Source organism: Drosophila willistoni (assembly GCF_018902025.1).
Source record: "Drosophila willistoni isolate 14030-0811.24 chromosome XR unlocalized genomic scaffold, UCI_dwil_1.1 Seg143, whole genome shotgun sequence".
NCBI lineage: Eukaryota > Metazoa > Arthropoda > Insecta > Diptera > Drosophilidae > Drosophila > Drosophila willistoni.
Window position 1 is genome coordinate 1,089,139 of NW_025814056.1, and position 16,023 is coordinate 1,105,161.

At 35.9% G+C, this 16,023-nt stretch overlaps 2 protein-coding genes across 3 annotated transcripts; one reads left to right on the forward strand and one right to left on the reverse strand.

Annotated features, from left to right (window-relative positions):
- Positions 1-6,539: 6,539 nt before the first annotated feature.
- On the reverse strand, positions 6,540-9,387 carry LOC6646439 (cytosol aminopeptidase-like). Its single transcript, XM_047011887.1, has 2 exons — positions 8,920-9,387; positions 6,540-8,712 (listed from the first exon to the last, which is right to left on the reverse strand). The coding sequence occupies exon 2, from the start codon at positions 8,541-8,543 to the stop codon at positions 6,939-6,941; it is 1,605 nt and encodes a 534-aa protein (XP_046867843.1). The 5' UTR covers positions 8,544-8,712; positions 8,920-9,387; the 3' UTR covers positions 6,540-6,938.
- Positions 9,388-12,297: 2,910 nt separating this feature from the next.
- LOC6646510 (probable ATP-dependent RNA helicase DDX20) lies at positions 12,298-15,808 on the forward strand. Of its 2 annotated transcripts, XM_047011841.1 has the most exons (4): positions 12,298-12,701; positions 12,769-14,498; positions 14,558-15,089; positions 15,144-15,808. In XM_047011841.1, exons 1-4 carry the CDS (start codon positions 12,500-12,502, stop codon positions 15,530-15,532), a joined length of 2,853 nt encoding a protein of 950 aa, XP_046867797.1. In that variant the 5' UTR covers positions 12,298-12,499; the 3' UTR covers positions 15,533-15,808. The 2 variants fall into 2 exon arrangements, with proteins under 2 accessions (XP_046867797.1, XP_023033834.1); XM_023178066.2 differs by having other exon boundaries at positions 14,558-15,808.
- The last annotated feature ends 215 nt before the right edge of the window (positions 15,809-16,023 follow it).

The following is a 16,023-nucleotide window of genomic DNA, read 5'->3' on the forward strand; positions in this document are numbered from 1 at the left end:
AAAGAAAGAATCATATTTAACTCGTTACGAGATGTCCTCACTAGTTTATTTTTTTCTTACTATAGCTGGGTTTATAATAATAATTATAATAAGAACTCATTCATTAGTATATTAATCCAAAATTTATATTCAAACAAGATTTGTATATAATCAGAAACTTTATAAACTGCTGAGTGGGTATAAACTAAAAGAAAAAAGACAAAAGACATGACGACCATGATAGATGGATTGAATGCTAGTCTTACACCAATTATAAATACTTCAGCTAAATCCTCTTTTACAAGAACCACAACAACAAAGAATACGTCGCTCTCTCTCTCTTTCTCTGTTGGGGTATTAACTTCAATGCAAAATATATCAAATTTGTCTGAGAGCGAGAGAAAAATCTCGTTTAATGCAATAATTTTTTTTCATGGTTACCTTGGTCACGCCTCTTTATGCGCCCTTTGCTATTTGTGGCCTTGCCAGAAAATTTAACAAGCTTTGCATTGCTCTTTGATTACATGTCCATTGTTGTTGGCCAGTTTGTTGTTGTGTTGTCTTGGCTTTTGGCCGCCGCCATTCTGTTTTTCTCTTTTTGTTTTTTTTTTTTACATTACAAAAAGTCCAACTTGAATTGAATCAAGTTTGCTTCCTTTTCGGGGTTTTCCTCTTTTTCTGTCTCTCTCACTCTGTCTCTTTCTCTCTGTGGTGTGTATTTTGCAGCAACAGCAGCCAAGTTTTTTCCGACCGGAAAACACAAGTTCCGTTTTTTATAAATTTTCAATTGTGCACACATAGAGCTAGAGAGAGAGTGGAAGAGAGAAACAGAAAGGCGTTTCAAAAAAAGGCGACAATTGGGACTAGAAGAGACATTTTGATGAGTGTTTCTTTTTTTTTTATTTGGGTATGTGAGAAGAATCGCTGCGGGCGTTCGAACAGGTGACAAGCTGACATCTGACATCTGGCAGTCATTTTAAGTGGATTTGCTCTGACAACTATGTGTCAGCGGAGCGCGGAAAAGTATGCTACAGAAATTGTAATATACATCAACTGTTTTGTTCGCGCGCTTGTATCTGTATGTGTGTGTGTGTGTGTGTGTGTGTGTGTGGCATCAAACAAGCCGCAGTTTACTAGTAAACACCTCAGTCCTCTGTCTCTCTCTCTCTCTCTCTTGTTCTGTGTGTTGTTCTCATTTTAATTAAATTGTTGACCAAAAATTCCACATTTTATTTACACTCAAAAGCCAACTCAATTTGAAATGCAAAACAACAACAACAACAATAATAAAAGAAGAATTCTCAATCAGATTTAAGGATTCCCGGAAGCAGCATATGACCCAAGTATTTACTGCAAATTGTTTGCTATAACTCTTAAGCCACAATTGGAATTTTCTTCCTCCATCCCTCCATCCCATTTTTCTTTTTGTCTCTTGTCCTATAGAATTGTTTGTGTTTTTTTTTTTGTGTTTACTTCTCTTTTATTTAGAAAAGAATTTAATTCAACTCTCCATTTTGCACTGTACATTTTCATTTATCACGCAATAGCAAAACGTAAATAGTTTACAGCCCTTTCATGCATTTAACCATGGCCATCAACAATTTCTATGAAATTTTTGAAAGAGAGAGCGGAAAATTTATGCGAACTCTGAATGTGCCGCGGCATTAATTAAAAGCGACTCAGTTGCTTGACCATTTTGTGGTTATGTTTTTGGTGTGTGTGTGTGGGTGTATGAGTGTGCGGTATATAGGAGGAAGGAAAGGAAAGGAAAAGCAGATTTGCTGGATATAGATACGTTGCCGGAAACTAAACTCGGGAGAGGGGAAATGCAGTTCGAACTCATACATAGGGCCCAATGCTGATGCTGATGCTGACCACAACATTTATGGGTATTACGCATGATGTGGAGCAGCAACATACAGACTATACTATCGACAACAACAACAACAACAACAACAAGTTTTTAAATTATGTTTTGTATGGCTCTTGGTGTTGCCTATTGTATATTGTTGTTTGTAGTTGGTAGCCTCAAATTAAGTTGTTCTGTTTGAGTTATGTTTGAGTTTTTGTGCAATTTGCAATCACGTTGCAGCCATCCATTAAAATTAAAGTTGGAGTAATTATTTCTATGTCCGGATTTATAAATGAATGCTACAAGATTTACTTTGTTAAAGTTTTCTATTTATGTGTAATGAAATTGATCTTAAATTGTAAAGATTTTATTAAGTGGCCTCTTAAACTTTTGATTAATTGGTATTTGGCTCGATGTCAATTTTAAAATTATCTAATGAAATGAACTGTTTTAAGAAATACTGCAAATTTCTTTCTTTGGTTACACTCTTGTAACCGTCTTGAGGGCAACTATAATGAAACAATTTTTTTTTTAATCAAACTATCAACAAATTTCACAAAATCTACACGTCTGCAACGTGAACAACGTTAAAAAGTTGTTTGACTGTGAGCTGCTGTTTCAGGGCCATTATTTTATCGGTATTTTGTATTCAGGGTATCGACTTTCAATTTTAATTATTAAAAACATTCAAAGCTTTTCATAAAAAATTGGACTCAGAAATCGAGCTTCCGAACATATGTACATACTACATTGATTAAAACACATTCTCTTTTTTCTCTCTCTCGTTAATCAAATATATTTTCTTTTTGTTTTTGACTAGTAATATAGTTAAGCCCAAACAAAGAGAAGTTGCTTTGCAATTTGCCTACTTGATGGTTGTTGCATTGATATGCATTTTGTTTTCCTGTCATTGAGGAGTCGAAGGGATGGCAGATAGAGTCATCTATTACAATAGCAGCAGCAGCAGCAGCCAAAGGCCAAAAGCTATCACAATACACTCAAAAAACAGGTACATATCTCGGGTATGGAATCATTGTTGCCTGGTGGTGGTCAAAACGATTTGTCTACCGTTCGAACTTGGCCAGGCAGCAATGCCATTTCAAAAAGGCGAAATGGTGAAATGTCATTTCGTTTCATACTGAGATACAGAGAGAATGATAGAGACAGAGAGAGAGAGAGAGCCCAGACCATGAGTGTGGGTGTAAGTGGGAAGCTAGGAAGAGAGACCATTGGCATGACACGTCGATGTCAGTGCACGCATATCCATATCCGTTTCCTGCCAATGCTCGTCATAAATAACAATAGGCGGAGAAGGAGCACGAGCAGGCTAAATGGATGAAAAGGGCAGAAGGGCTGAAGGGAATGAAATGGAATGGATTGGTAAGAGAGATCATATCAGGCAAGCGACAGGGTAGACAGATAGATAGACAAATGACAACTCGATGCGCAACTCAATAGTTTGCTCTAGGGCACACAGACACACAAATACCCAACCTTTTTTGGCCTAATTGTATTTGGCCATAAAGATGAAGGCGAAACTTAAGACTAAACGCCTTGCCAAGTGGCTTTTTAATAGCTGAAAATCTGCAACCGTCGCAGCCAAAAAACTGAGAAACATAAAACTTTTAAAACCTCCTACCGACCCACCCATCTATCCAGCAGTGTAGTGCGCGGTGTGAAGGGGGGAAATACAATGGCTGTCAGCAGTTTTCGCATATTTTGTGGCCCAGGTACGTACAGGTATATATATATATATGTATATAAAAGATTAAAACGCAACACTTTATCATTAAAAACTTGACAGGCAACGAAATGAGTTCCGCCATCATGAACAGCAAAAGTGAATGAAATTCTCGTGGCACTTTGGCTTGAGTTAAGGTCATGTCGCACTGGGTGGTATACTTTTGGGTGGCTTTTTGCTCTATTATTTTAATTAAATTTATAAGCCAAATATCTGGAAAATCTCTTTAACATGTGTCAAATTAATTTGTTTTGTTTTAATATTAAAAGGAAAATTTTCCATAAATCAAATCAATGCAAAATCATTATTTTTATTGACTTACCTGACATCATTTAAATAATTATCAAATAAGTTGGCTGCATCCAAAACATGACAAATGATCTGAATAGGTTAGGCAAAAACATAGAACGCTTTCCCATTGAATTAGCTGCTAAATAAACTGCATAATGTTTCAATTTAAAACTCTTAGACAGAAACTCCAGAAGAAAAACTCCAAAAAATAAAGTAAAAGCCAAAGGCGATCGGCTGTTGTTGCTGCATTGGCACGTACCGTGACCATGAGTTTGTTGGGGAAACTTTAGCCTGAGCATCAAATAACGTGCTAAAAACTTTTGCCACACAGACAAAAACACACACAAGAAGCCCCATTCAGACAGCCTCCTCATCTCATCCACCCACAAACTCCTTCACATTCACTCTTCATTGATATGCCAGAAGTCAAGGGGTCAGCCTTTGTGTGTGTGTGTGTGTGTGTGTGTGTGTGTGGTGGGCCGGGCGGGGCAGGCCGGGGCGTGGCTTTGCTTTGACTGTTTGGAAATTATTGATGAAGCAGCCTGCGGCTTATTACCCAATGTCTGCTTATATTCTCTTCTGATACTCTCCACTTTCATCCCAGTCCAGTCCTTTTCGAACTGTCACTAAACCAGAGAGGCCAGAGAAAAAAGCTGAGGCTAATATTTGCTTTGCATTCCACTCGATTGACTTGGAAAATGACAAACGATGCTTAAATTTTCAAGAAATTTAAGACATAAAAGAAAAAGTAATAAACCAAAGCATACACAAGGCTACAAAAACGAATAAGATAAGAAGAACAAAATATATATATATTGCCAACTAAAAATTAAAAAGAAAACAAGTAATCTAGCATACAAAAATAGGTGAAATTCAAGGTTGAAGCAGATAACTTTATACGCCAGAAGCGGTCCAAAAACATTGTGAATCTCAGCACTTAACTATTTTCCCCTTAAAGCTTAAACTATATAGATCCAGGGTCAGGTATTAATAACATAAATTGCTAACTAAGAAAAATTTAAAAATTTATAACGAATTTTACAAAATTAAAATTTATATGAAAAAAACCTTTTTAAAGTGTGACAAAGTAGAAAAGAGATTCGCTAATCCTTATAAAAAATTGTATATAGATAACTATAATTTAGTGACCTCTTAATTATGATTATAATTTACTTAACTAAATTATATGAAAGGAGGACAGCCGAAGTTTCTATTATTTTTACTTAATTAATTTTTTAATACTTTCTTTTGACTTGAATAAAGAAAATACAAAAATTACTTTTTCAGCTAAATATATAATATTAATATTAATTTAAAGAAATTTTGTATATTATAAAGCTTTAAAATTCTTAAAATAAACAGAAATTCAAAGCTCTTGGGTGGAACAGCTTTCCATGCACAAGCATATTCGATATAATCAAAGAAATGCAGGAGCGGATTTTGGTAATATGTCATAGTACTCTCTGGTGTCATCTTTGTCTACTCGGGGTATTTCTCAATTGCAGGATTGGCCATATAGCAGGATTAGTAAATGCCACGAACACCGTGCTTTCAGAGAATTTGAAAAAGATTTTTGATCAATAAAAGACTGATTCATTGTTTTTTGCAAAATAGGTAAATTGGTTGAAAATTTTCCTAAAAAATTAAAATCCTTAAAAACTGTTAACCCACGACTTTGACAAATTTAAGGCGATTGTCGAAAGTGAAATGCTTTTAATGCATTTTTTTAAAGGTTTAATTAACTTTTTAGAGCATTTGAAAAAATCATATCTTAATTTCGAAGTAGAGTTTAAAATCGGTTTTAAAATTGTCCAAAACATAGGCTAAAAAATAGGTAGATTAATTAAAAACTTATGTTCTAAAAAACCAACTACCAACTTTTGTCTGAATTTTACTTGTGTCCTCATTATATTGAAAACTGATATTTTAGTTTGCATTAAAAGCAAGGCCCGCTGTGGGTTAATTTGGAACTGTTTAGTTCTTTTTATGACAGCAAACTTTATCCCATAATAAATGTGGGATCAGATTATTTCCATGTTCTTCCGATGTAATGCAATGTGAATAAAGATAAAGAGTTTTAAAGATCGTATAAACAAACCTAACGCAAGTGATCGGCCAAATAGGCATAAGAACGTTAAGTGATTAAGTAGTAACAAAATAGCGATTTCGTGGTCACCTGAACGGAAACCCAAAGTGTTGTGTCTTTTATTGATATGTTGTATAACGTATCAATAGAAAGAGATTAAGTGGACCCAATGTTATTATATCCTTCTTCCCATGTCTATAGCCGTAAATTAAGGTAATTTTCAGACTACCATGAGTTTTAATTGGCAAAAATTATTAAAGCTAATGAGTACTATCCAAATTCCGTTCTCTGAAATTGGCTGGAAATAGTCCAATATAGTAAATAATCGATTCATTTTATTTGTCAAAACTAATCAAGACTCTCTACGTTTTCAACATAATTGGACGACTCTTAATGAACTGCAAAAAATCCGAAGTCTTCAGAAAGCATTGACACATTCGACGAAACTAAGAAATAAGTTCGGAATAATATACATACCTTATTAGATCAAAGCATCATCAAAGCATTCACCTTTACTATAATGGTATTCTTTCAACTTTTTGAATAATTTCCTTATAATAATTTACTTTTTCGACCTGTGTCAGATTAGATAATGTTTAACATGGAATTTATTATTTTCTTTATATCCGAAAACAACAAAGGAAAAAATGATTACAATTGGAGAAAATTGTTACTTGTTAGTCACAATTGTCTAAAAAGAAAAACTTATAATTTGTGCATTAAATTGGGCCAAAAACGGAAAGAAAAATTACTAAATGACAAAAACTAACAAGTTATTTCCTCTTGTTACGGTATAGTTAGCCCTAGTGTGAGACAGTATTTAAGATGATTTTTGTTTTTTTCCCCTACACACACGCATAATTAAAAAAATTAATAAGCAAAAATTGTGTAATGCGTCAGGAAACTGAGTAAAACTCTTATGACTGTGGTTGGTTGTGTCCCTCTCAAAACTAACTAGGGCTAAGATTGTTTCAATTTTAGGTTTGCAATTATTTTGGCTGCTCAGGGCATGCCATTTGGTACAGGAATTGTACCACGGTACGAGTTGGTCTTCCTGTCATGCGACCAGCTGCCAAATATGGGATAAGTCCATAGGTGCTCAACAGACCTGTACCATAGGTATCCAAATGGGCCCAATCGCTGCATGGGACAAGCTCATGCAGAACAGCAGCAGCCAAGCAAGAGGATGCATGTCCATCACCATCGTTGGCCAAATCATAGCTAAGATGATCAGCCACACGGTCCTTGTAGTAACGCCAGAGGGGGAAACGCCATAGACGATCGCCAGTTAGGGAGCCGGCGCGTTGGAATTGTTTCCAGATATAATGGGAGTTCGACCATATTCCAGTGGCACCGCCACCCACCGCTTTCTTGACACCCTTGCACATTGAGCCAACATCAACTACCAGGCGTGGTTTGTATGTCAACTGGCCATAGAGCATTGGATCGGCTATGACGACAACACCAGTGCGACTGATATTCCGCACAGCCATTGACTTGGCATTCAGAAGGGTGACCACATCACCAGGCTTGCAGGACATGCCAGATGGTAGATTCTCGCACAGCGGCAATATGGCCGTAATATTGATGGGCAAGGACAATGCAGCTGCTGCCCGCATGGCAGCCAATATGGAAGCAGCTCCCGTCAAATCGCCACGGAATTCATCCATACCATCGCAAGGACGCAAATTAATGCCACCCGAATTGAACGTCAGACCCTGACCCACCAACAGAATGGGCTTGTCCTCTGGAGCAGTGCCACAATAGGCCACCTCAAGCAGCACAGGGGGCTCGCAACTGCCCTTGGCAATCATGAGGAATGAATTGAGATGCTGTTGTTCTATCCACTCCATGGTGCGTACCTCCACTGTGATGCCGCAAGGACACAGAGCGTCAACAGCGGCCTGGGCGAATATGGTGGGAGTCATACAATTGGCCGGTGCATCACACAAACGTCTGGCCAAATTTTGTGCCTCTGCCTTGAATAAGCCACGAGTCCATGAGTCCATATCGGGGGAGCCATACAATTCCAATTTTGGGATCACATGACGATATTTCTTTGCCAAATTCTCTTCATAGCGCCATACAGCAAGGGAAGCTCCCTCAGCCGCCTGTTCCGGATAATCCATATTGTCCACATGGACCTCAATGCAGTTAAGCGATTGCAGCGAACGGGCACCAATGCCGGCTGCAACGCGTACATTCTCCATCCCCTCATCCAGCATCTCGAGTTCATTGAATGCGATACCCTCCAGACCAACGCCCACAATGCATATCGAACGGAATTCGGGATCTACATTGTTGAATACCTTACCACGTCCCAGGCGTCCTGTTATTTTCGTTTCGCTTATCAATTCCGTCAACTTGCCCTGGACACGATCATCGAATTTCTCGCCAGCTGGGGTCAATCTTGGGCCCTTACCGCTTTCCTTCTCGTACAGCCCCAGGATTAGGCCCTTGCCTCCCTTCTGGGCATCGGCGCAGCCGCCCGCATAGCGCACTGGACCAAGTCCAATCTTATTGAACAGTGCACGACCCCAGCATCCGGTTAGACCATAGCCACGCATCAGCAGCATTTGACCGCGTAGAGACATCGCACTTTATTTTTAAACGAATGAACCCGAGATAATTTCGATATCGCGAACTTATTTTTTCGTTTGGTTTGTGAACAATTTTGAAGGATACTTGTTATAAAACTTTTTTTTTTTAATACAATGAAAAAAGGATCGAAATCAAATAAACTCTCAAACACGAAACGGATAACTGAATTATTGTTTTATATTTATGTAGGAAAAAAGAGGAGAGGAAAAAATGAATTACTTTTCTGGTGTAAAATTCAACTACTGAGCTATACCTGAATGACTACAACTGGTTATGAAATTTGCTCAGTATCTAAAAAAGTCAATGACTACTAGATCAATTTTTTTTTAAACTAAAAATTCAAGTGACAGCTCAAAAAATTGTACTTACAACATTTGTGTAGAAATTCCTCAGAAACGATTCCAAATCGCGCGACTTGCTGCTGCACACCTTTTCTTCCTCCGTGTGTTTTGTGTGTGTGTGTGTGTGTGTATGTGCGTGTGCGTGTGCGTGTGTGTGTATTTACTTACTAAATCACACGGTTTTATTTGACTTTTTCGTATGGCTTTTGGCTTTTTTTTTCTCTACTTAAGATTCACTTTCCGAAGGACTTTTTGCGAGCAATAAAATTTACTTTTCACTTTTTTCTGTGTAACAATAGAAATTTTTGGATTTTTTTTTATTTTTTATTTTTTTTTCCTGTTAAATTTTGATTGTGTTGTATGTTTCTTTCTCCTTTGAAAGTGAAGTGAGGAAATTACTCGACCAGCTCTCTTTGGGATACGAAAAATGTGAAAATGAAAATAAATTTCAACAAATTGAGAGAATATATACGAATAGAATAGAGAGAGAAGCCAACTGTGCAAATATTATGTGAGAAACTTTCACCCATGTAAACACACAAGGCACCAAGGCTTACTTGGATCAGACCGAAATTGCTTTACCCTTCAAATCAAAAAAAAATCAAATCAAAAATGGGTTGCTATATACGTTTTTTTTTTTTAGGATTTTCTTGAAAAAATGCCAAAAAAAAATTGTTCAATGATTTTTCGAGTTTTAAATCAAATTTAATTAAAACAAAATTAAATCTATTGTGCTCAATATATTGGACAATTATTGAAGTTTTCTTCAGTTATTTTGAAGTTTGTATAACTATTTTAATTTAAAAACCATTAAATCGGCTTTTTACTAAAGAACATTTATGTAAGGGAAGATGGGACCACCCGTCGCAGTCAAATAACCATAAGCTATAATAGAACGATTCCCAAAAGTCCTTAAAGTATTATACATGGGCCATATAAATATCCAAGTCGTATTATTAACCTTAGATATTGGTTATTTCATTTTTAAACTTCAAAATCTATTATTGCTTCCTAAGATAACGTTTCAGAAACATTGTTTCGTTTGATGATTTTTATCGATTTTAAGTGAAATTGATTCCGAAATGCATTAACTTATCGTATGTTAATCGTTACATAAAACACATTATATATTAAATATGTAATGTTTATAAGTAATATTGCTTAAATTTAAATTAAAATCAGATAAAAGACCAATGCCCCACGTTGCCCCGCTAATTTATGACCAATTTCGGATATGTTTTAAAAATGCGATGTTTTTTTAATGATAAATTCTATCCAAATTTATTATTGATCTAAAGTTACACCATGAAATAATTTAAGTGCTAATATAAACAGATACATATGTTATCCAAGTCAGGATATATATACCCTCATTTTTGTATCATTGGCATTGCAAACCGCTCGTTACACGTAATACAATATGACCTTCAAACTATAAAAATTTTGTGCATTTTCCCACGGGTACCAGAGAACAAAAAAGTTATTCCAGACAAAAGAGAAGCCAACAGTTGATGGTTTAATTTATAATAGTTTCATTGACCAAATGTTATGGAGTAGGGACATAAAAAAGAGATAATTTTCTAAATTGATGCAGGCAGCAGTGTACATATGTGAATCCCCTTAATCCAGCAAATGTGGTTCATAGATAATGCCATCGAATTGATCATTGTGTGGAACTTTTGCTGCAATTTCATATGGCATCTGTATAAATGTTTGATATAGGAACATTGACTGCAAACGCAAAAGCTGCTCCAATGTATTTAGATTAGAGTTGCCAAAGTGATACATTATAGCATTGAGCCTTGCATAACCCACAATTTGATTGATCACAATTATCAGGGACCAAATCAATGTTTCCAATGGAATATTTAATATATTTCTGCTACAATTCTTGCTTAATAGTCGCCGCAGATAGTCCATTTTGATTTTCTCAGCACTTGAAATGGTTTCATCATTGGCGTCACGAGTCTCAAGTTTTTGTTCCAGCGTTTGCAGCTCCTGCCACTCCTTTCTCATGGCCAAATAATGACGGCGACGTTCCTTCACAAACAACACGATCATCGCAAATATGGATGTCTGGCATAGTGTTGAGGCGAATTGTGGTATGTAGCCCAAGCGAATTTTGAAACTTCTCTCCACATTGGGATATGCATAACGGATTCGAGAATTAACATCTATGGTGGGCTGCATCAAAGAGCACAAATGCACAATAGAAATCAAAAAAATTGTTAGGTCTATTAATTTAAGATTTAACATATTGGAATTTGGATTAAAAAAAAAAGAAAAGAGCTTGTGAAAAACACGGTTTTTTCCTGAATAATTTTTATTTTTGTTTAGTTGTACTGTTGTTGATCAGAAATTTTGATACTACTAAAAATCTGGTGACAAAAAATCTGTAAATATTAAATAATTAACCAAAATATAGTATTATAATTATATTGTTGACGTTGCAAACATGACGAACTAGATTTAATTTGGTAAAAGGAAAATAATTTTTATTAATGATGCTAGAATATCGTATCGGAAAAGTATTTCTATATGTACATATCTTAATCTACTTTTTGTGTGCTAATATTATAACCCTAAAAGATTCAGATAACTTCCTTTGCGATTTTTATGCTTTAAATAAAACTTCCATGTTCTTAGAAAATACCAATAATTCATTTTGGGTAGTCATTGGCAAATTATTTGTATGTTTAACCATGTAATTTATACCATTTATTAGTGTATGATTGCATAATTTTACTTAATTTATTTTTAAGCGTAAATTAAACTAAATTTCAAATTGTAATTTGAATATTTGAGCAAATTGCGCCGAGTATTTTTTTATGATTTATGGTATTTTCTTGCCTTTTTAGTATTTTATGCGGTCACACTGCCAACTATGTATCGTGATAAGCAACTACGTGACAGGCAAAAGAGCAGTGACAGCAACTGTGACAAGAGTTGGAGTCACATGATTCAATAATAGTTATTAATGTTTTTAATTATTATAAGAAGACTTAGTTGTTAAAGCTAAACTAAACGATTTTAGTTTAGATGAAATTGTTTGTTTAGATGAAATTGTTTTCAGTTTATTGAAATCGAGGAACATTCTAGCACTTAAAATATATAGTTATAATATGTAGATATATATAGATATCGTTTACAATGGCCTATATATATTAAATAAATGAACTAAATATATTACATATTGGAATAATTAGGAATGATAAATGTTGGAATAATGGGAGATTATTTTCGCATAGAAATAACATGAGTTTACATGACTTTGGTTTGTATTTTATCAACATGTGTGCTTTTTATTTTCTTGTTTACTTCATCAACTTTATTATATTCAATAACAAAGCCGGCTCTGCTTTAGCAATCAGTTTTTACAGTTACAGTTATATATAGTACCCCAGTTAATGCTAGTCACTGAAAAAGTAAAGTCACAGTCGGTTTGCTCATCTCTATGCTGCACGTTTGATGTTTATTTCCATAACTGAAAATTGGTCCTATTAAGTTTCTATTTCATCCGGTTCTAACAAAGACGCGGTCGTGTTTTATTATTATTGTTAAATTCGATACACAAATTTATGTATATATTGGCATATATTAATTAATTGATGGACATAATGGAAGGCGCAATTGCGCACAATTTGGAGAATGGCAATTATCGAACCAGCGATGTTGCCGCCGGTCAGGCCAAATCTTTCTCAGATATCAATCACTTGAAACGCGAAGTGTTAGATGGATTGCAAAGAAACAATTTTGTGACACCAACTAAAATTCAAGCAGCTGCCATTCCCATGGCCCTAACAGGAATGGGTAAGAGACAGAGAGGAGTGCGATTAATTCGTCTGCCATTAATTGTTTAATTTCGATATTTCTGTAGATTTGTTGGTTCAGTCCAAGAGTGGAACCGGCAAGACCCTCATCTATGTGATTGCCGCCATGCAGATGTTGCAGAAAATGATAAAACAGCCGCAGGTTTTGATTATTGTGCCAACCCGTGAGTTGGCCATCCAGGTGGAGAGCACATTCCAAGCCATGGCAGAGAAAAGTGTATGTGCTTTTATTGGTGGCACCGATGTGACTAAAGATCGTCAGCGAATTCATCAATGTCGTATTGTAATCGGGACACTGGGACGTCTACTTCATCTCTATGAGAGCAAGGTCTTCAATATGTCGGAAATTAAGCTCTTGGTGCTGGATGAGGCCGATCAATTGTACATGACAAAAGATTTAAAGAAGACAGTGGGCTGTTTAGTTAATCATATGCCCAAGCGGCTACAAATTATTGCCTGCAGTGCCACATTTGAGAATAATCTGGACGAGCATTTGGCCAAATTAATGCTCAAACCCATATTGATATCGAATAGTGAACGAGCAACCGTACTCCTCGGTATACGCCAGTTTGTGTACGAATTCCCGGAACAGGTAAATGGGATTGAGGATATGCTTCGAAAGGTGGAGGCTGTGCAGAATATAGTCGCCCAATTGCCCTATGAACAGGCAATTTTCTTTGCCAATTCTCTCATACGAGCAGATTCATTTCGCAATTATTTGAATGCCAGTGACATTCAATGTGCATTACTCTCTGGAGCACTTGATCAAAGGAAACGTCTTGAGGCTTTTGAAGGCTATCGCCGTTTTACTATACGAACCATGGTGGCCACAGATCTAATGGCACGTGGCGTTGATTCATCGTATGCTAATTTGGTTATCAATTTGGATATACCCCGAGATCATGTGACTTATTTACACCGCATTGGACGCGCCGGACGCTTTGGTTCAAAGGGTATAGCCATTACACTGTTATCCTCATCTGAGAGTGCGAAATTCAAAGAGATGCTTAGTCAAATCGGTACCGGAATGACTGTTTTACACTTTCCCCATGACAAACTAAAGAAGCAGGAGGGGAGCTTTAATTTTTGGGATTTTGACACATATAATCTGCCACATTATGTCAGCGAGAATGGTGACTCAGATGATGTAAATAAACCTAATAAACCACTCCAGGAATTAGCATTAAATAGTGAAAGCAAAAATGCTGCATCAAATTCAGTTAATATAATTTTTCAATCACACAACGAGAATAATAGTCTAGAGGCTGATTATGTAAAGGTTCCCAATCCAGAGCCACAAACTTTATCGCCCATATCATCGACCGCTGAACATACTCAAAAGGATAATAAGACATTGTCATCAACGGATTTGTCCCTACCACCAGCGGCCCCTAATTCCATAAACACAAAAACCTATTGCCTAGTTGTGCCCCCTAATAATGAGCCAAGCTCGACAACATTGCAACCGTTAGGCGTATCAAATACTGTAGATGATGCCAGTAGCATTATATCGGATAGCATGGAATGTGGTGGCTATTCAAGTGATACTTCATACATTAGCTATTACGAATCAAAGGATCAACGTCTCATTTGGTCACATTTTAAGACCAAGCAAACTCAAATGAAACGTCACAAATTGAGTGCCCGTAAGCGGCACATTCTCTATCCCTGGCGCCAGAATAAAAAACTAAGATCCAAAAAGGTTTCACACAAAAATCGTAATGTTAATGAACTTAATTTACAATTACTAGAACTGGGAGTGATCATGAAACAAAATGTAAGTTAAAAGATCAATTTAATTATCATGTGATTGAATTTTACTTTTTTTCATTACAGAATTTCCAAATTGAAAGACGTCCGCTTCTTGAGGATCCCTCTCAACTAGACTTGCTAAAGAAATTTGAAAACTGGCAAGATATCAAGCAGTCTTTGAATAAATACATTAAAAAACGTAATTGGAGTATCGCAAAATCAAGCGAATGGTTAAATGAACTATGTGATGCAATGCAGGAATTGTATTATAACAAATTGAAGTCAACTAAATCAGGAGCGATGACACAATTGAAGGGGTCGACACCAACATTTATTAAATCCTTAGTCAAGAGCAAACCATATTTATTAGAAAGTAAGGAAATGCCACAGCTGAGCAAACTAAGTGTCCATGTTGCCCATCAGTTGAATATACCAGCAGAGAATTTAGCAGAAAATGTAAATGAAAATGCAGAGGCTGAGGATGAAGAAGAATCGAGTTCGTCATTTGAGATACATGTGATTATGTCAAGCGATAGTGAGAATGACGACGAAAGTGATTTGGAGTCGGAAGATACATCCAGTGGTTTTGATGAGCGAAATGATAGTCCTTCATCGGGTATAGATACCTCAAAATATGATTCTGATTCCTCTAATAATTATCAATTTGTAGAAGATAGCAATGACGACGACGATAACAACTATGACGATGACGACGACGACGATGACGACGACAACGACAACGGCAACGATGATGATGATGAGAATAGCTATAATCCATTTGAGAATTTTTTCGCTGATCTGATGGCCGGTAGGTTCCCGCGCCATTTAACCAATGATGAAGAAGATGAAGAGAACTCACAATCTGAAAGCAGCGCCAATAATTTGGATAACGATAATGATGCCGAAGATGATAATGATATTGAGGTACAACCAGTTGGTGGTAGGATGACTCAAATGATTCAGGCTCATTGTCGCTGGCAGCAAATATTTAACCAGCAGTATCAATTTATTGCCACCTATGTGAACAATTATATGGCCATGGCACATCCCGAGCTGTAAGTGAATGGGAAATCTTAAGTATGCTATTATCATCATCTAAAAACACATTACAACTAAAACTCAGGCATAGTTCTAAAATTCTAAAAATAGAAACTGAAATGTTCCAAAAGGCTGTATCAGCTACACACACAATACACACAAGCACAAACGCACACACACACACACACACATACATACACAGATCTTAGGGTTTTTATTATTGCTATATTGGATACCAATATCTAAAACAAGTTACTTATTTGATACAAAGAAGAATATATATTCATGGAATTGAAATCAAAATGTGAAAGCTAAAACAATAATTTGTAAAATGAAAAATAATAAAAATTAAACAAATAAACCAAATAAATAATAATACAAAACAAAAAATTAAAAATTAGTACATTTTGATATTTATCTATTTTTATTGTTATATCTTGAGACACTATACACATACACTGGATAGCTTTTGATTAATAGATTTAATTATCGTAATAACATATTAAGGTTTT